We start from the raw sequence: 21348 nt of genomic DNA, 5'->3' as shown, positions 1-21348 counted from the left end.
AACAGCTCATGAAATCCACTTCCTGTAAAAGCTGCCAACCAATGGAAAAAAAAAAGAAGAAGAAGGAGAGGACATGATGATCAATCATTCCTATATGGAAACTTATCTCTGGGGAATTTGAAAAAAAAAAGGTCATAGATGCAGTAGCTGCACGAAACACCATGTAGAGGTGGGGAAAGTGAAACAACGTAGCTCCTGTGTAACAAATACTTTTAATTTGAATCTTTCATATTGCTTGATATTCCAATATCTGTCACTGACTGACCTGCCTGCCTGGACCAGGGCTTTGTCGAAATGTCCGCTGAGGGCGGGGGGGGGGGGGGGGGGGGGGGGGGGGGGGGGATTTGTCGGGGATTCCCAACCCTAGCTTTAATGCATTGTTGCCTATTCAGGGGCAAACAGTGACAGTGAAGATATTTTAGTTGTCAATAACTTTGTAGTCCTCCTGCTGTGCAGCTTCACTTTCCTTCATATCGTGTACTAATGCAGCCACTTCCTTCACTGCTCTCCGTTGATATAAGGCTGTGATAGTGTGTTGTGACAGAATTGGCGCCGATGTCACTTTTCAAAAGGGCCGTCACGCGTTACTCACGTGGAACGACCTGCTTGTGACAGGTTCAATTTGAGGAAACGCTGCATCTGTCCAATAACGATCAACTCAAACACCCATTTGAAGATGATCTCATCGGGTCAACACAAACCCAGTGGTTCACTGTGATGTGGCAACAAAGCATCGCTTCCTGATAATGTCTTTCACCAGCGCCCTCTTTTGTTCCATCCTGTATCAGCTACAGGAAGGCTAATGGGCTATCTGCACGTTGGCTAACGTAATATGTTGACACCATCCTCTTCCCCCTCCCTGTCTGCAGACAGGACTCCACCTCAGAAGAGCTTGCCCAACACTGTGGCTTTAGTTCTCAGTAGCTTTGTTTCCTCGGGCGACATTAAGCACATAATTCAGAGGAATAGTTTCTGGACGAAGCCCCATTAAAGATCATTATCTCAAGGTTTAGGCTGCGGACGTGGCGCTCTCAGTAAACAACCTTGTTTATTAGAGGAGCGACTGTATTGATTGTTGGATTTCTTGGTCATGGTGCACCCCCCAGCTGTAATTAAGCCCAGTGTTCCCTGCCCTGTTGTTCTTCTCTTCCTGAGCATACCCGCATAATGTATTTCCATGTGTTGACCTTTCAAGGTCGCTTTGTTTATATCAAACTGACATTACATTTTTTTGGTAGTAGAAAAAAACCCTTCTATGCAAAAGAATAGCATATTAGTAATAGTAATATTGTATACCTCAGCTCTGGCGACAGTGGCAGGGAGGCGTTATGTTTAGGTTATTCGTTCATCTGTCATTGTTAACACAACATCTCAAGAATGACTTGAGGAAATGTTCGCTGGCACTCAAAGGTGAAATGATAAAGATTCAGTGGTGAAAGGTCAAGGTCCCTGTGACCTCACAAAATATGTTTTTATCTTCTTGAACATGATGTCTCAAGTCTGCGAAGGGAATTTCTTCCAATTTTGACCAGTAGTCACTGCGACTCACATGTAAACTGATTCGAGTTCAGTGGTCAAAGGGGTCAAAGGTCACGGTGACATGGAAAAAAAACCATATAGACTGAAACTGCACTAGCGGAGGCATACAGCTACAGTGCTGTATCTCTGATATGATGTACTATAGTAACAAATGATACTGGGATTTTGTTGTTTAGTAGCAATGAGCTCTTGGAACTGAACTCAGGACTTTATTATGTGTTTATCTGAACTGGACTAAATCCAAAGATAGCAGAACACCTGTCTCTGGGCCTGACCAACAGGGAGGTGAGAACCCACAAGAAAGAACACTGCGCGGCTAACTCATAACATCAGGCCAGAGCAGATAGTAGACGGACGACTTCTGTGGAAGCGTATTTGTATTAATCATGTAAAAATATGTTAAACAGAGTTTTAAGTGTAAGATGTGCATGTGCAGCTTGTGTCATCTTATGAAGGAATTCTTGTTGTCATTATAAATGGTTTTAAGCAGGCTTCAAGTTATGTAAACGCTATTTTACTTTTTACAGCAACAGTATTATGTGTAACAGTGTTCAGGAAGCATAACACCCACTCCACTTTCCTGTCTGTTTCCCTCTAAATGCACCATAGTAAACTAATATCTGGTAATACAGGTAGCCACCAGGTGCTACAGTTATTATTGCTCCTGCGCCTTATGTGTTGCCCGAATCTGTTGGTGACGTAGTTCGGAAAAAGTTCCCTCATCGTGAAAAATCTGCTTTAGCAGCTCCCCAGTTGGCGAGTGAAGGAGTGAAAGGCTAAATTGTTGTTACTGTCTGTCTGTTGATTGTCTATCTACAGGCATCTGTGTGTACACTTGATGGCAGATAAACGGTTTCATGTGATGAACCTAATCTTCATATCTGCCTTTCGACATCCAGAAAGAACGGTGGACTTGTGGGTAACGGGTAACCTGTGTGGATCAGACCTACCTCATCAGGTGTTGTGGGAAACTGCTCTCCCTTTAGTGTGTGACAGACACATAAACACCAGAATACATCTTTGCACATAATGAGGACTGGATTCAGTAACATTGAAAGCTCATTACTAAGGGATGACTTCTGTTTTTGATTACATAACTGCAGCGGGGACATCGTACTGTAACAGGGGGAGTAAATAAGATCTCTGCTTTTCTCTCCCTGCTCTGTTGCATTGTCCTTCCCTAATTAGCCACCAGTCTGCTGGCCTATTTCTACTGGAAAGGCATCATATTAAGGAACCGAGATTCTCTCGTGCGCTTCCCGTAAACACTGAGTCATCTGTCTGTCACAGCTGTGGCCCTCCAGTGTCCTAAGCCGCACGCCACTATTAGACAAACAGAGCGAAAGCAAGCAGACAAAGAAAAACGAAAGATAACACATTGCTGCCTGTACGTTTTTTTCTATGTGAGTCACTGGCTGACGAACCTTTCTGTCCCCCCCAACGCAGTTCCTGTGCCTGAAGAATATCAGGACTTTCCTGGCGGCGTGCAGCGAGACATTCGGCATGAAGAAGAGCGAGCTGTTCGAGGCCTTCGACCTTTTCGACGTCAGGGACTTTGGAAAGGTAAGGCAGGATCTCTCAGTCAGTCGCCTGTGTCCACCTCCACTGAGGACCATCTGTCCCCTGAGACCGAAAACTGGGTTTGTCAAATGTGCCCATGAACCCACTCTTGTTTCTGTGTCTACGCTATGGAGCCAAGTCAAAGTTATTTATAATAAGAGAGCTCCCTTTTCTTTAGGCTTGGGTTTTAAATTACAATGAAGGTGCATGAAATCCAGCCTTTGTTTGGTTGATCCTGTCATTGCAACAGTCATTTTCTTTGCCCCCCTCGGCCACGTCTGCAGCCCCATTAGTATGTTCTTCCCGGCATTAGAGGTGCTAATAAAAACAGTGGGAGGACACGTTGCAACTCTCCCCGCGCTCCGAAACCCTGAGCTGAGGCTGAAGTCAGCAACACGACCCGGCAGCTTAATCGCTTCCCCTCATTAGAGTGGAAAAGCCTGCAGCGTGCAGACTTTACGTGGGGTTAGGAGTCTGGCCTCAGGTTCATTACTTTGATAGTGCCCTCAGCCTCTGCTTGTTGGCTGTGAAGCTGTCTGCGGCTCTTTGACAGCCCTGCCGGCCTCGCCGAGGCCCCACGAGGTTTAATTAGAAACTGCAGCCGTGAGCAGGGGAGGGCTTTCTTAGATGACAGGGTCGAGTGTGTGTGGCTGTGTGTGTGTGTGAGTGTGTGTGTCTTTGTGTCAGATAGATTGATTAGATTTCATCATCCATATTGAAAGTAAGTAAAGAAAATACATTTAATAAATAATATTTACTATAGTATGTTATTCGAACCAATTATGACCTTCTGACATTACTACGTTTACATGTCTGCACACAACTGGTGATTTGCTGAAGATAAAGACAACATTCAGCTGTGATGGCAAAGGTTTGTACAAGGGTCACTTGGAATGGAAATGAAGTCCTCACTACGCTAGAAGTTCAAGATGTAGGTTTACTAATGACTATAAAACCATCCACTTAACGAAGGCTTTCAAATACAAAACATATATTTAATACTGTCCCTCAGACGAACACATGACAGTGCATCGCGGATTATAAAAAATAAATTGGACCTAAGAATAAAGATGGAGAGTGAAAAGGGCTTTAGATGCGGTCAGCAGCTTATTTCTATCCCCACTCGAATGTTCGGTTTTGTCGGGGATGCTGATCTGATTTAAGAAGCAGAGAGAATTAAGTCATTTCCTAATTAAGTCTCCTTTAATTAAAAACACTTTTGCACCCGCTGGCAGGCTTCTTTCTTTGGCTCAGAGGGAAAATAATTTCGCAGAAAATCTACAGAGCAAAAACGATGACGATGATCATACAAATCTTTGTCTTCACTGTTTGAAAACTAAAAGATGTGATTTGTGTATTCGAGTGCTTTGAATCAAAGACCCTGCATCGGTTTTAAAGAAGCATTTATAACAGCAGGTTGTAGGGATTGAAGCTGCTTCTAGAAAAATGTATTCTATGCATTTGATTGGATCACTCTAAGCTAATTAATCATAGGAAAAACATTTTTTTAAATATAGAACAGAGTGAAGGTAGGGGTTTACCCACATGCTAAAGTGTAGTATAGTAAAAAGTATAACCCTCAGATTCTTCCGGAAATGCTGTGTTGTGCATCAACGAGTATGCAAATCTATTCCCCAAAGTCCCTTCTTCTTCGCTGCTCCTAAACAACAGCTACACTGTCCTGCCTAAAAGTCATGCTGGAAAATGAAACATCTATATATATGGTGTGCAAGACTTCAGTTACGAACGCTCTAAAATAAGTGATTCTCCTGTATTCCTGCAAGTCTTTATGTTACTTTTCACCTATAGCTGTCAAACTAGATAATAATAAGTTCTATTGTATTCATTTTCTGTATGTAATTGTTTCCTAAGGGTGTCACCTGAACCAGGTCATACACCAGTGATAGCAATCGTCACCTCCATACAGGGTTAGTAGCATATGCAGCGACCTCTGAATATCTGAATTTCACTTAAAATAAGTCAGGCTGTCAAGCAGAGGATGCACTTAAAATAAGCACTTAAAATGAATCTGATGCATTATATATCTATTTCTTTTGGTCGGCCCTCATATACTTTTATTTTCTACTTGCTTATCCAGGGGGACATTATATTTTTGTTGAGTAAGACATCATTCTATACAGTTTGCAAAGAGATCTAAAGATAGGGAACAAAAGATGGAGTCCTGTCTGTTTGAGGATGTCACACATTATGATGTTAATAACTTGTTTTATGCACTGTTATCAGATCAGTATTGCCTGATACACAAATCCAGCTATCGGGAAGTGAAAAGTTTGAATGCAATATCTCTAATACTAAGTTAAGATAGAGGATGCTGGTTGTCACTTCATATTTCGCAGATATACATAACAGTCTCGGATGAGATTATAATCTAATTTCAATCTCTTTAAGATCAGACTCGTTTTCATTTTCTCAGATTTCATCCTCATTTCCCTCTCTCTGTGATTTCACTTTGACGACTCTCCCGATTGAGCCCAGCCGAGCCTGGAGTGAACATAACGGTTCTGCAATGAGACAGCGAGGCGGGCCCTGTAATCGTGGCTCTGCTGGCTCTGCAGCGGCTAATGGACTGAGGAGAGGAGGGAATGGGCGAAGCTGCCACTCACCTACACTCTCAGTGTTTTAGGGTATTTTTAGCTGCTGGTCGACTGCTGAATAAAACATGAGACATGCCTGTTTATTTTAGAGTCTGTGTGGTAGTCTTGATCGAGTCTCTGTGTGCAAACACAGGGTGGATATGTTGCTCTGGGCTCCCTCGAGGTAGTTTCCCACCTGCTGCTGTACCAGACATGTTTTCAGCTGAACTCATGAGACAGTGCAGCCTGGAAGCTCCTCAGACAAATAGAGTCAAAAGGGCGACGTGAGCGCTTGTGTGTTTCAATTTGTGATAACATTAATTCATCTGTTTGAGTTCTTGGGTTTGAAAAGTGGTGCTGCGCTATAGGAAGGCACACAGAGGTCTGTCTGCAGTGCAGGAACATCTGCTCTGCACATCTGTCTGTAGACACATGGAGGCTTGTAGGCTCCGCAGGGAGAAGAGGTACTTGGCTGCGCGGGTCATGCACACACACTGACACACACCTGACAGAGAGAGGGAGGTTGAGAGAGCCCCAGAGGTTATGGTTTAAGGTGATAATATATTGAGAGCTGTCCTCTTAGTGTTTCAAGTGTATTTTTAATCTGCAGAAGATTTTTTTTTGCTGTTTGGAGGAGGAGAGAAGATTCAGCATTCAGCGGTGATGATACACTCACCACCACATCAGTACATTACACAAAGGTCACTCTCCCGAGCAAGAGATTCTGAGTGACAGGTGCACAGACCAGAGACGGAAAGATCTGTTATCATGTGAGAGAAAGAAATGCACTGATGCAGCTGAAACTATGATGTCTGACTCTCTTGGAGGATTCAAACATCATGGAACATAGCAAAAGCACATACATGAGCCACCTTCGTTTTTTAATTTTTAACTAAATTTTTACTATATCTAAATTGTAACTCTTGCCCCTATGTGGGACCAGAGGTGGGGGGATTTAAAGGATTCAAAATCTACCTTGAATGTCCATCGTTTTAAATTATACCTGTCGAGTGAAATTGAAATTAAAATATTGAAATATAACAGTTATCAACTAATTGTTTATACGTCTATTGTTCAAAACATCAAATAGTTTTAGCGACTAACGTATTGTCTTAGAAGAGTTTTTCCTTGTTTTAACCGAGCTGTATTTCCCATAAAATCTGTCTGCCAACCACCATTGAACAACAACAAAGGAAGAATATGATCACAACCAGGTGCGGGCCGTAAAACTTGTGTGTGTGGTGTTGTGAGATTCGATGCTACTGAACCAACAGGAGGAAACATGTGAAGATGACTACAGTCATCAAAACGTTTTGTGTGGAACTCAACTTCAATGCACAGACATAAGTGAAGCTCTGCCAGGAAGTATAGCTTGATTGTGTTCACGCTGTGGCCTGCGGGTGTGTGTGTGTGTGTGTGTGTGTGTCTGGAGGGGGTCTTTTCATAATGGTTAAGGAATTCCCAGTTTTTATGGAATAGTATTTTTACTTAAAACGTCTATTGGAAATAGACTGTAGCTGTGCAGTGGAAATGTCATACTAACATCGCTTTGACAAAAGTACCATTACATAACAAACAAGCTAACATTTGACTTCACAAAATCCGGAAACATATAGATATTAGGTAGTGTTTTTATATTCTGTGAGTAAACTGTTGCAGAACTACAAATATGGCTACCATCTGTAGGCCTTTCTAAGAACCAAGGCTGTAGTCTCTGTGATCCTATAGAAAACATTAGTTGATGCTTCAGAGACTGCACTTCCTTTTATTTGGAAAAGTTCGACACGATCTCGTGTATGGAGGCGTCGCGTTTCCTCGGCTGAAAATGTGCCGCCGTCATCATGGATGACTTAAACGCCTCACTTCTTTTTTATTGCTTTGTCTCCCATCAGCTGGTTTGAAAATAGAATCAAAGTGGTGACAGGAACCTTCCACGCTCCAGTCACATGAGGAGCAGTTGCCTAATTCTTGGAAAACATTACTGTCACCGACTGACCTATTAAATAATTCAGCTGCTCACTCGCTCAGCTGTTTTTCAGGGAGTCCTCGCTGAGCTCACATCTGCCTGTTGAAGTGTCGGCGGCTCTCGCACACGCTCCCATCCCTCACTGTGAAACTGTGTGTTATCTGAAACATGCACAATGAATTTACAGAGAAGGAAATTTAACTTTATTTGAGTAAAAGTAATAGGGACCTTCACATGAGATTTTGGTTTCATTACAACACTTAACCAAGAACTTTGTTTGTTTATATTGTCCATGTATAAATACGGATTTCAACCTTATTGAAAGAGTATTTTGACGTCATGGGAAAACTGCTCATGAGTTATTTCCCAATTGAGTCAAAGAATTTGGAAACTTTATTGTTTTTTGTGATGATATGATGATTTGAGACATAACTTGAAACCTCAGAGACACAAAAACACACTTTGAGATTCACGTAGGCCATTCGCTGTCATCCGATGACAAATTAGCCTGAATTTGCAACAACAAATATTATTGGGCTTCTGGTGTACACAGTGGATATGGACGTTCTCTGTCCACTGTCCAGAGTCGGACCAGTTTCTTCTATCACTCGAGTCAAACGATTCTCAACACAACACACAACAGTTATACTTTTTGTAGGTGTCTTAGGTCCAGACAGCATTTTGTCTAATCTATATCAACAGCCGTTCTGGGTAAAACAGTAGCTACATGAAAACGCTGATCGCTGACGCACCTCTTCTGCGCTCCACATAGACTGACATCCAGAATTTGCTTCTACAAGCTTGGCAGGGCGCCTCAGGAAGGTGGCCTTGTGGGTGTTACGTGTGATGTAGGGAAAGCAAACGTTGCCAAGTTGTGTAGTGTTCTTGTCAGCCACAGAGCAAAAATAACCGTCACCTCCATTCATGTTCGTAACCAGTGTTATGGCCTTTGTAAGCAGTGAAGCACGGAGGGATAGAGGCTGTGCATGTTCTCTACAGTTCTGACATAAAGATCCCTTCTTCTCCAGAGTTGTTCTGAACTGTCTCGCTGTCACCATCCAAGGAGCCAGGGTTCAGATAAGTGTGCTAGCATATTACCAGAGGCTTCCTTTCTAAAGTTTGGAGCAGAGAAGCTAGTAACAAATGTGATTGGTCGAATAAGAAACAGAAACCAGAAGGCCTCTGACCCCCGAAATCTTGTCCGTCACTCGTTTACTCTGCATATTCACATCCAGAATCTGTTTATAGAATGATAACACGTGGGCTGATTCCTTTATGACAAACTCATACAAATTCGTGCAGCGCTGCAACTTCCTTTCAATAGACCCAGAAAAGCCACACCTGTTCTCCGCTTGCTTCACTGCTTGATACGTCGGTAAAGATAATCTTGCGATAAGAAACGGAAGCAGCAGGCTCCCGTCGCTGCAGCTGCATCCTTATCGGGTCATGCATCTGCAAATCACCACAGGGTTACGACTCTGTGACAGCTCCATGGGTTTGAGTCCTTTTTCAAGTCTTGCCACCACTTGAACCCACACCTATTTTTAAGTGGTCTACTTCTGCACTAAGCCAGTTGTTTGAGAGGCTCTTGAATGCGGGTGAAATGGCCTCCGCACACAAACCCAGTGTCGGCTCAGGCCTCCTCCATTAACACTGGATCATCCTGCACTTTTAGGTGGAGGGAGCTGCTCAATATGTTGGTACGGGGAGTGGGTGGGGGGGCAGACAGACAGAGAGGATTTATTGATTGGTGTCTTCCTCCTCAGTTGACTTTGATAAATTTGACTGTGGATGCATCTCCTGACTTCATCCCCCCCCGCCACCTCCATAGTCCCTCCCCGTCTTCCTCCTTCCTTTGCCCTTCAGCCGGGCCCTCTCCTGCCGATCCGTGTGGTCAGATATCAGATGTCTGCTACGTGCTAATGGCCACTCGGGGTGTATCTCGCTGCTGCAGCGGCAGGGCTTTTAAGGGCAGGATCAGCGTGTCGTGTCGTCGGTATACTGGGCTCATATGGGGCCTTTTATTACATCACAAATTGACGAATTTGACCTTGTGTGTTAACCCGCGGGGACATTGTTGCTATATTCCACTGCCCACTGTGCGAGTGAATCGTTGACGTACGCCCAGGGCTCAGGATTTATGTGCTCATAAAGGTTCTGATCGTCTGACATGATTTGACTGCTCACACTGTACGCCGCGTCGTCTCCTCTGGACAATGCTCACAAGGGAAAACGGGGCCGCCTTGATCATATGTTTTGAGGCTACTATAATGTCGATTGATCACTAGCCACACTCTGATCACTGCACTGTAAGAACCATTTCTCTCCCTCTTTCTCTTTCTTGCTAAGTAATTGTTTCTAGTCCTAAACTACATTTCCTACCATTGGGTAATTGTTATTTCATGTTGAAGTGTGGTCGGGTACATCTACCTGCTCCTCACGCCCCTTCGTACACTTCACGACACACAACGCACGAGGAAGCAGAAACTTTGCCCGACTCTCAAACGAATAGCGTCAAGATCTGGCTCATTGAATGCCCGGCTTTAGAGAGTTTGCAGTCCTGTCTGATTTATAATATTTGTGCTTCAAGCAGTATCTGAGGTGAAAAGGAGTCAAATCTGTGTCTTCCTTGCTATAATTCAACACAAGTCCTTATTTCACCTGAGTTCAGTCGGTGCAGTTGTGAACCTTCCTCTCTGGTTGCTGTAAAAATGAAAAAAGCTCCCGTGCTTCACTTACGATGCATCGGGTTAAACTCGTCGTCTTCAAAACAGTTGGAAGGAACCTGCTCCAGAACGCTGCAGCGCTGGAAATCCGTGGATTATTCATGGCCTCCCGGTGCATGGCAGCTGCTCAGGAATCACAGGTCTCATTTCGGCTGTATTTTCTTTGAGCGTGAATGCACACACACACACACACACACACACACACACACACACACAAACAAAATAACAAACACAGACACAACCCCTGGCTCACAGGAGATGGCTCAGCCAGAGAGCGTCCCGCCTCTCGGCTGTAGAGACGGATGCTTTCTGACGGTTTCACGGTGTTTGAGAGAAACGGCTTTGATGGTTGCTGACATCTGTCTGATCCCTGTGTGAGCACAATGGATGTGTTAGCATCACCAACCATCACCTAGAGGCGAGACGGAGGTTCTGCATTTCATCTCCACCTTTTAACCTCTCCAGTCTGCTTGTGCTATTGTGTACTCATGGTCCGTGAGGCTGTGTCCACACTGACACGTTTTCGTTTTAAAAATGAAAAATTCTCCATCGAGACGAGTTCAAACGTGTCAGTGAGGTCGTGGCCTGAGCTGGTTCACAGTAACATACTTTATAGCCTGGAGAACTCTATTCAAAGACTCAAGAGGAGATAAGTGGTTTCAAGAATTTTCAATAACTACACTCCACTACAGTACTGAGCTTTATCTGATATGAGGCTTTAACAGACTTAAAGACAAGTCAGCAGTTTTCAGAATATTATGTTTATTTGACTAGCAAAACATATGTTACCATGTGTATATGGTACGGACAAAAATATGTCGAGAGCAAATCAATCAGGCGAAAGACAAGGGGTTTTTGTTTGAGTCTGTTTGCATAATCAATGTTAATTATATATATCTGTTAAATCCAGATTTACTGGCATAAACAATTACTTCCCCTTCTGGAAAGTGTGATTTTGATATGACAAGTAATCAGTTACTGTAATTATCACTTCCACTCATGTAAATATCTCCCACGCACACCTCCAAGTCCTAATCACCACATGGCACGTGGGAGTTTTTGCTGAAAGCTGTGATATATCTGGCAGCTGGGATCTGCAGCAACGAGTGAGAGGCTGTAAAAGCACAGGAGGACTCGCAGCTGACATGGTGATGATGGAGTCTTTCCCATCATTCCCTTCACTCCCACATGACGTGAAGGGGATGATTGAAGCGGACCACCTGTACCGGCCCTAAAGATGCAATAAACAAGCACCGCTGCTACAGACAGACTGGAAGGATGTTTCCTCTGTCACGTCCAGGGATGAAAAGTTTAACTGCCCCAATGTTAAGAAACAAAATAGATGAAGATAATTCAAGCATTTTGTAGCAGCTTCTCTATGACAAGTCCGACTGTATAAGAGTTAAAGTAAATTATTGAAATTGGAGTAGTATTGACATTAGCATGAGTATCTTGGACTAACCCTAACCATATTTCTTTTTTGTTTTAAGGCTGTATCATACATTTTTTATCTAAAATCTTATTTGCTTCCTGGGTTTGAATCTTGTCTCAAAAACAAGAGAAAGAAATAAACCAAGGTAACCTAGATGATCAAAATGAAAAACCCTTTATTAGTTTGGTTCATGCAAAGATGCAGTCAGCTTTACCTTGTGTGTCCTGTCGTCAGACAAAAGGTAAAACAATTCTTCTGACATTTAAAATGTCTCATGAACGAGAGACTTAGATGTCTGTGACTGTTTGTGTGCGAGTGTGTGTGTGTGTGTGTGTGTGTGTGTGTGTGTGTGTGTGTGTGTGTTTGTGTGCGTGTGAGTAGTGACTCCCCCCACAACTGACTCATCTCAAGTCGCAGCAGGAAACAGGAAGGGGAAACGGTAACGACAGAGCCCTTCTGGATTCTGTGTATTCAAACTTAGCTTAAGGGATAATGGCACATTTTCTTCAGTTTGAACACACTCACGCACACACACAAACGCACACACGTGCGTGTGTGTGTCAGTCCCTGCGTTCATTAGTGCGTGCTTGAGACCAAGACAATAGAACTTGCCCCACATTTAGCTCTGCGTTGTCCTGTCGGTGACTTAATCAAGTCCCTACTTTCCTGTGACGCGGCCCCTGGAAGTGGTGTGTGTGTGTGTTTGTGTGTGTGTCAGTGTGTGTGTGTGTGTGTTTGTGGAAACCCAGGTCAAAGGTAGCCTCACACTGAGCATGTGACACATAGCCACAGCAGGTAGCCCTGCCGAAAATAAGATGAGCAGTACACCCTGTTGTCCTGCTGGTAATCCACAGGTTTCAATAAGCAGTGTGAGGTTATCAGTGATTCCGCTCGCAGAGAACTGAAGTGTGAGATCTCAGGTTGCTGCCGGGTGTCGAGGATACCTGGCCACGCAGACGGGCCATGTATTTGTCAGCCACCGCTGAGTCTGGGCCAGTCAAAGAGTACACAGTATGTGAAGCTAAGCCCCCGTGTTCAGGATCAAAGACTAACAGGACTGAAGAGCAGGTCTCCACGTGGGCCCTTCTCCCCTCGCTGTCCTACTTTCTTACAGTTCCCCCCCCCAGCTTCACCACTGAGGGCTTTGCTACCGAGAACTACAGAGGAAAGGCTGCACAACTCAGTGCGACTAAAGGACCCACAACGGGGTTAGACTGCTGTGTCGGTGCACAAGGCTGACACTAGACATTTTTGTAGTGTTGTGGTCTGATTGATCGCTGCGGAAACGGTTATGTGAGAGTTTAATGAGATGATCAGTTTATTCAGTACCAAATAAATAGTATCCACAGTACTTGACTTAACAAAGATTAAACTGAACTCCTCATATATGATTAACTTCAGACCCGGGTTTGTTTTCAGGGTTAGTCTTTGGAAGAGCATCGCACGTGATTTGAGCTAAATGTCAGTGAACAAGACAGGAAGTCTTTGGCTTTACTAAGAGGCTGTTATTTGGTTTTTACCTTAGGGTTTTTTCAGGGGGGTTTCACATTTACTTGTTTGGTCAGAAAAAAAACAACAGGTGTGAATTAGTTTCTGACTTCTCTCGTTCTGAATCAAACTAAACCGTGGTTCAGTTGGTTTACAATGTGAAAGCCACGTGTTTGGATTCTTCAGACTTTGGTGGAAGTTGAGACAGCGTCAAACAATAGAAGGAGAAAAATAAGTTGCCGATTACTTGCAGTCTTCAACTCCAACAATAAAATGGTCGATCGACGATTACGTTTATTTGGCTGGAAGTGAATATTACAGAAGCAAAAAACATTAACGATATCAAATGGTTCATTAACTTTCTCCATTCAAAGAGAAGATTACTAGTTAGCGAGTACAATAGCCAAATTGACAACACTGCATCAGACACATGTCCATCTACAAACCAATCTATGTCCAACATAGCGTGAGCACATAAGTGATGACAGGAAGTAAGTGTGCCATACAGAAGTGTTCAGTCGCTCCCTAAAATAAAACGTGAAACCAAAACTAACACGATAGAAAGAAATGAACCTTGGTTTCGACCATGGTCCGGACTTTTTGAGGTGAAAAACCCTTTGTTGCAGGTCACAGAACCCGAATGAAGTGCACTTTGAGAAAGAGATGGGTCATAGATCTTGGGTTTTCCATAGAGATGAACCAAAGTCTCTTATACCGGAATTCATAACAAATTCAAAATATTAAGCCTGTTCAAAGACATTATTTGGAATATAAACACATACTACATTAATGAACTGTTACAACAAAAATAGAAAGAATCATACATATTATAATTCTTTGTATCATTTTTACTATTTTGTATAATTTTTAGACTTTCTTCCATTCTGGATTGGCCCATGTTGTTCAGCTTGTTCACCATCTGTGCTGTGTGAAAAGTCAGAGGACAAAACAAAGTTATTGAAACGTGTCCTGAAGGGACCTTATATTTGTAATATTTGTATTAAATATCACAATAATCCATCAAACGGATGAAGTAATACTGGATCAAGTTGAAAAGGGAGGGGACCACTTTCATCGTCGAAATGTGTGCACACATTTTTCTGATGATCCAGGACTGAAATATCTGTCGCAAATCGTTTGTCCATCCAAGATATTTCATCTGGACTACAAATGTCAATCTAAAGGTTGTATAAAGGTTGAATTCGAGGAAAGGTCAGAGGTTCAACAAATACGAGTTGTGCTACTAGCAGAGCTAAAGATGCTCCGTTCATAATAGGTTCAGTTCAAATCTTGCTTTGAGAAGCGCACAGTCAAACTCCACTCTGCCTTTCAGACACACAGTGAAGCTGTTAGTCTCTGATAGATGCACACAAATGACTGTACGCACAGTGTTGTGGTTTAGAACATGAAGTGCCCAGAGTAAGTGTCTCTTCCAGATGGACAGCCGCGCTTTGAGATGAAGCAAAAATGGAGATTCTGCATGTTTACTTCCCTCTCCTCGGTTCCTCCATCTCCCTGCTCGGGGGCCAGTTTCCTCCGGGCAACTGCTGGCTCCGACTGAAAAGAAGATAAGTGAAGGAGAGTTAATTTTCAACAAGTGCAACCCCTGTCTCCGACACATCTCTAAAGTCTGTCCTCTAAATCTGTGATGAGGAGCCGCAGGCAGCATCTGTCATCTCACCGGCGTCGTCTGAGCGAACTGCAGCATTTCAGGATTTCACAGGGACATTCACACGCTTCCGAGCTCGCTGAGATGTTTTTCTGCAATTAAAAAAAAAATGCTCCTGCAGAAGCCGCGCGGATGACTGTATGTGTGTCAACGATGACTTTTCCAGATGCTCAAGGCTCCAACTCTGAGAGGAGGGGGGGGGGGGGGTGTTTGGGGTCTTTTCCTCTCCATGTTGCTTCCCAGAGGTGGAGGTGGAGTGGGTGGCAATTCCAAAAGCTAATCTCCATCCTCCACACAGCTCAGAAAATCTGCTCCCCCCCTCACAATAAACCGACTGCTGTGTGTTATATAAGATCCAAACAGAGGCAGTTTAGCTGTAATCACTGGGCCAACTGGGGAACAAGTTTGAATGAGATGAAATAATAAGCGGTGGTGGAGTGGAGGAAGCTTAACACTGGGAGCTGTGGTTCGGATTCAATTTCTCTGAAAAACAGAAAAAGCACCGCACAACAATATTTATCACGTCTAATTCAGTTAATGTGGAATAATGGACCTGTATTTCCCGCAGAATTCAAACTGGTGGTCGCTGGGATGCACGTACATGAACACAAGCCGCACTGACACAAGCAACAGATCCCGAGTATAAGAGAAGGTGTCGTGTGAGAGAGAGAGAACTAACAACTGCAGCTGGAACTGTCTGTGTGGACGGTAACCACTTTATGGACAATAGTACGATCACGTGAAAAACTCTACAAATAATGCCACACACAGCTATACAATGCATGCACATTAGAGATCTGTTAGGTTCTAGTGATGAATGTGAAATCTATTTTTTGTTTCATTATGACACTGGTAGGAAAAATTAGAATATGGCGGCACTGTCTAGATAATTAAAGGGAATGTGAACAATGTGTGTTTAACTGTGAGTGTTGAGGTGGAAATAATGAAATGAGAGAAACTATTCATACATAATAAAAGACCACAGAAAAATAGGTACATTTAGTAATATTTGTAATAAAATGAAAGTCTTGTCAACAGCGTAACACACACACTGCACTGAAATACTGCACGTGCATGCAAGATAAATATCTATACATGCTACTAGAATTATGAACATGTTCAACAGTACAGCATGAATAGGAGAGCAGGGTGGAGGGTTTTGTAATTAGCTTCATGTGCAGACTCGGGTTGAAACGCCTTCAAACGTCTCATAGGACAAATTCTTTAATGGAAGATAATGTGTTTGTCCTCAGGGTGGTGTTAATCAATACGTATCTATTCATCTCATTTAGAGGTGCCATGTTGAGCCTTATCAAGCAGCATTGTTCCGTGGTATGTTCATGGTTGTGTTAATAGAGGGCAGAGATTAGAAAACCCTCTTATATGAAGTTACGTTTGAATTAAAAGCCACCATATATGGAATTGTGTTTTTTTTACTTATCTGATGCAATGTACATCAGAAATCTGCTGCTCTCCTCCCTCATCATAGACACTCAAGGGCACAAAGTCATAATCTCACCATGTGTCTAAACTACGGTTAACTACATAACTAGAGAAAAAAATACCGTATACATGGTTGAGTTTATATGCAAATCAAGACATTTAGTTCCGGGGAGATTGTGGTAATGGTTAAACAAGAACAGCCGAGCTTTCCACAAGCATATGGAGCAGCCAGCTGAGGTGGTGTCAACCCCACAGAGACCATGTCTGGCTCTAAACTTTGGTCATATTCTAATGAGTTTGTGTATTAAATGTGAAAGTGTAGTGAAGCTTTGTGAAGCAGCCCACACAGTTAAAGATATCATCATGTCAAACCAGGCCGACTGCAGGTAGTTCCATGACATCATGGTTTATCTCCATGCTTCCTTCACAGCAGTGGGTAGAGGATTTGTGTCTGCAGGTTGTCGGTCCCTTTGTGTTTAATCTCAGAAAAATGCCTCAAAATAATTCCTTCAAATTTGGCCTCACTCTATTTGACTGAAAGATGAGCTGATTAGAGAATTATGGCTAAAGGTCAAGGTCACTGTGGCATTGTACAACATGGTTTGGCCATAACAGAGTTTAAATGTTCACAAATGTTCTGCTTAGACATTCACCCTTCACCCAAACTCGAGAAGGCAGCTGGCAGGGGCAGGAAGTTAGGTATTGTTTCCTCTAAGGAGATACATTTTTTTTTACAACACACCGACAACAGCGTCAGCTCTAATCTCCACAAGGCCTCTTGACATGTTCGTCCGTGTCTTCTACGTGAATGACACCAATTTTTCAGATATTGGTTTTCTTTCGTTCTTTTTCATTTTTGCGTGTGTAGCTGTGAATCCAGCGGGGATCCCCTGTTAAGTCCTCACATCGGATTCTCCTGACTCTTTACGGCCTTTATACGAGGAGGCCAGGCAGGGAAAGTCCGTAGAAACTACGGAGGCTCTCGCTCGGCCGTTTGCGTTCACGTATTTATTCTTCGGAGTTTAGTGCATGTCTAAAAGCGGCTTATGACTATTCAAGGGAAACGTCACTGAGAAGGACCACAAAGAGAAGGCACACAGCCGCATGACTAATGTGTAGGATCGGCACAGTGAGTCGTGTTTAATTGTTCATGATTAAAACGGCAGCTCCTCGGGGTATGCTAACCGGAGCTAACCCACTTATGCCATGTAGATGTGACACGCTGACTATTTGTGGCCAGAGATGTGGCATCGTAGCTCCAGTTTTGTTGCGTGACAGTGAGACGGGGGGGGTTTCACTGGGTTTCATCGGTGGAGTGCTCGTTGTTGCTGCTGTTTCAGAGCATGGTTCTGGATATATCACTTCTAGTTGTGATGTGACATCTTCTGTAAATCAGAAGGATTTCCAAAACTTACATCAGAATGGAACTTGGGGAGTAGGCCCTCTCTGCTGCTGCAGCTCTGATTAACTGAGTAGCTTTTTAATCCTGTCTATTGCACCTGACACGTCATAATACAACTTCTCATTCACACTCCACCAACTTCCAATCAGATGCTGTATGAATTGATATCAGTGCTTCAAAGATTTCTTTTAATGATTTAATTGAAAGAGAGAATAATTCATGGATCTGGATGAAGAAGACATATTTTAAAAGTAGAAATAACCTCCTTTCCAAGTCTTCTCCATCCCAGTGCACCTACATGAACACTACACCCATCTGCTCCTCACTCCGCCTCCAGGCTTTGCACCATGAGTGACAGGGCCTTCACCGTGGCTGGCGGTGACCTATTGAAAATGTTCACCCCAGGGTCCAGGCCACTGCACATCTGTTGCTTCTTTTAAGATCATACCAAAAACTCACCTGTTCAGATTTGCCTCTCCTGGTACGACACAAAGGCTATGTTATTTATTTCTTTGTATATATATATGTGTGTGTGTGTTTGTGTGTGTGTGTGTGTGTTTTATTGTTGTTTCTGTTTCTCTATCTTGTTTTATGGACTGCATGTATTTTTGGATTAAAGTGTCCTTGGCTGTCTTGAAAGGCATTCATGAATAAAACATGTTATTATACCAGAAACAAAAACAGACCAATAAAAGTCAACCAAGATGTGCTCACATTTTAAAACAGCCCTTCCAGAACCAATAGCCAGGGCCTGAAATGATATTGAAACACGGGAATTCTTCATTTACTTCCCCGACTTTTAACATCTTGAGCCAGCACTACAGATGTCCCTATGTTTGTACCGTTCTCCATGGAGATGTGGATTTACGGCACCGTCTCAGTGAGTATTCGCGTGTTATGGCTGTGGTCAAAACTATAATCCTAGAAGGTGATAAAATGGTTGACATGTAAACTACCATGATGAATAGCGGAATGAGGTGCAACAAGATGGATAACCCCTCTTCAGCCAATTGTTTACCCACAGCCAGTGTGGTTGTAAATCAAGCCCAGCGCGGATGAAGATCCTCTGTGTGTCTTCTCTTGGCCAGAATAACTATATTGCCGCTGCTGGGTCTCATAAATCATGAGGCACTTTGCTACCTGTAAGGTTTTTTTTGTCTAAATGTACTGTGGAGCTTTGTTTCTCCCTCGTTTAAACAAGGAGTCTGACTGACAGAAACCATGACAGACTGTGGTGTGGTGTCGTCCATTTTATGTGAAAACCAGTGCGTGGTTCATTCTCTGGGTGAGGAGCACGTTCCCTTCTGACTGAGTGCACCTCGGGTTTGGCTCTCGAGAGTCACAGAGCTGCTGCCTTTTCTATTCTTCCGACGGGATAACTACACTTCAGTCTAAGATGGAGCTGAGCCTGATAAGGTGTCTGCAGTTACCAGCATGACACTGACTCCTACAGATTTACCCCCCCCCCTCCCCCACACACACTGTTGGAAAGAAATCATTTCAATCCTTTTATAGAGATAAAAGGAGGCTCCTTACTGCCAAGCATCCAAAGAAATTATCCATCAGTCCAAGAGGCGTTTGCTGGTTTTTAATTATAGTTCCACTTAAAGCAAAATGTGACAGTCAACAGAATATATTGGAGCCCTTCTCCCTTTTTTATTGTTAAACCGCCAACGAAATTTAACAGGTAATAGAGAGAAGAGAAACCACTGGCAGCTGCCTGGAAGTTTTAATAACACAAATCCATCCATCATCTATACTGCTTGTCCTTTTGAGGGTTGTGGGGGGGCGTAAAGGGCCAATCCCAGCTGACTATGGACGAGAGACGGGGGGGGGGGGGCCAGAGAAACCTAGACTGACCTGGGACCTTCTTACTATGAGGCAAGAGCGCTCAACATCGCCCTTACACAAACAAATATCAGCCTAAATAAACAGTTGACCTTTGTCGATATTCCCGCTTGAGAGGATTATTGCCTCTGCTGCAGAACAACTTCCCTGCTCGACAGATTCACCATTTGCCGTGGCCTCCTCTGAAGCTTCATGTCCCACGGGTTGCGGGGGGAGCAGGGTTGAGTAAAACTGAAGCGTGGGGGTCCATGACTGACGCAGCGGGATCAAAGGCTAAGGGAGGGAAAAGAAATCCTGAGGAATGTCCATATGGATTTTCACTGACCGCCTCGGGACATCGTTTACAGTGCACACGGCCCTCTCAAAGTTGTTCTTACACTTAGTTATGGTTTTGGCCGGCGTTTCAAGTGTTTGGCTCCACACGAGGAGCTGAAATCTGCAGCTTTTAAAACAGTATCCTGGTAACTCCACTAGAGCGGCTGAGACTCTTAAATGCAGAGTTTATATTTGGGGCTGAAAGACACCTTGGGGAGGACTAGCTTTTCCCCCATTTGCTTAATTTCATCCTCAGTTAACTGCGGGATAGTGTTTCGGCGGTGTGGGAATGAGATCGTCATGTCAGCGTGATGAAACAATGGAGATTGTGTGCAGTGTAGATTGGTTGGCGAGTGGGTGGACAGAGGCGGTTATGTCTTTAGCATGGCTGTCGCAGTGGATTCGATGATAATAGCAGCAGTGGAACACCACAGCTCTGGGATGCTTCATGCTATGCCTGCATGGAGGATTGCGCTCAGTTGTCGGCAGACTGAATTTAAGGTCGGTTCCGCCTCAAATCTACTTGTACCATGCTGTTATCACTGCTTTCTGTTCACACGCTGTACAGTACATTCTTTATCATCTCATTCCCAACTGTACGTCCATTTATATCAAATTTGACTGAGATCAGTGCAAAAAACATGTAACCGATCCGTTTGTGACTACTGTGAAACCCTGAGCTTCTTTTGAGACAAATACGCAAATATGTTTATAAAGAAGTAAGTGGTATCTGTTAGTAATGCAAACATAGAGGTGAACATTTGATTATAAGCTTGCCATTTACAGCAGAAGCAGAATTTCATCATTCCATAAAGTTTGGCTTAATTAATTAGCAACTAATGTGCAGCATAATCAGCTTCTTTTTGCAGAAATTGAGGTGATAAATCATCTTGAATTGATTGAAGCAGATTCTTTGTGGCGTAGAGCATCCTTCAGCCTGTGAAGAGAGTTGTGTAATTGTATTCTTTGTCTCTGATATGAGGCTTATCTTGGACAGGACACATTTTGGAGGACCTTGGACATGAAATTCAAAAGCTGTGGGCATTTACTAACTGAGTCCTATGGAGCTGCATTTTGGGAAATGTAGGACCCAGTATTTTCTGAGCCTGACCCTTTTGAGGGACTGACAGTTGGGATATCTCTAACATGTGTTGTCATGTACTGCTTAAACTCTTTATCTATTGATACAAGGTTTGGTTTATAAAATGGTATAAAACTGGGAAAAGTGCATTTTACCTCTACTTTTTCAAAATGGGTTTTCCGGCAAGAAAAATTTATAATCCTAATGAAAATACTTTATTTATTTTACAAGATGCATGTGTGTGTGTTAGTGTGTAGGACTGGTCAGTCGTGAGCAGCCTGTGAA

The 21348-nt window shown here is 43.3% G+C and overlaps 1 protein-coding gene across 1 annotated transcript in view; it reads left to right on the top strand.

Annotated features, from left to right (window-relative positions):
* The window catches only part of LOC133932731 (guanine nucleotide exchange factor VAV3), an 87331-nt gene that overhangs the window by 12051 nt on the left and 53932 nt on the right, over nucleotides 1–21348 (top strand). Inside the window, exon 2 of the mRNA XM_062379542.1 lies at nucleotides 2986–3102. Within this exon, the coding sequence (XP_062235526.1) occupies nucleotides 2986–3102 (117 nt within the window). The remainder of the gene's footprint in view (nucleotides 1–2985; nucleotides 3103–21348) is intronic.

This window comes from Platichthys flesus, chromosome 21, assembly GCF_949316205.1.
Source record: "Platichthys flesus chromosome 21, fPlaFle2.1, whole genome shotgun sequence".
Taxonomy (NCBI): Eukaryota; Metazoa; Chordata; class Actinopteri; order Pleuronectiformes; family Pleuronectidae; genus Platichthys; species Platichthys flesus.
This window is presented reverse-complemented; position numbering and strand designations above follow the sequence as displayed.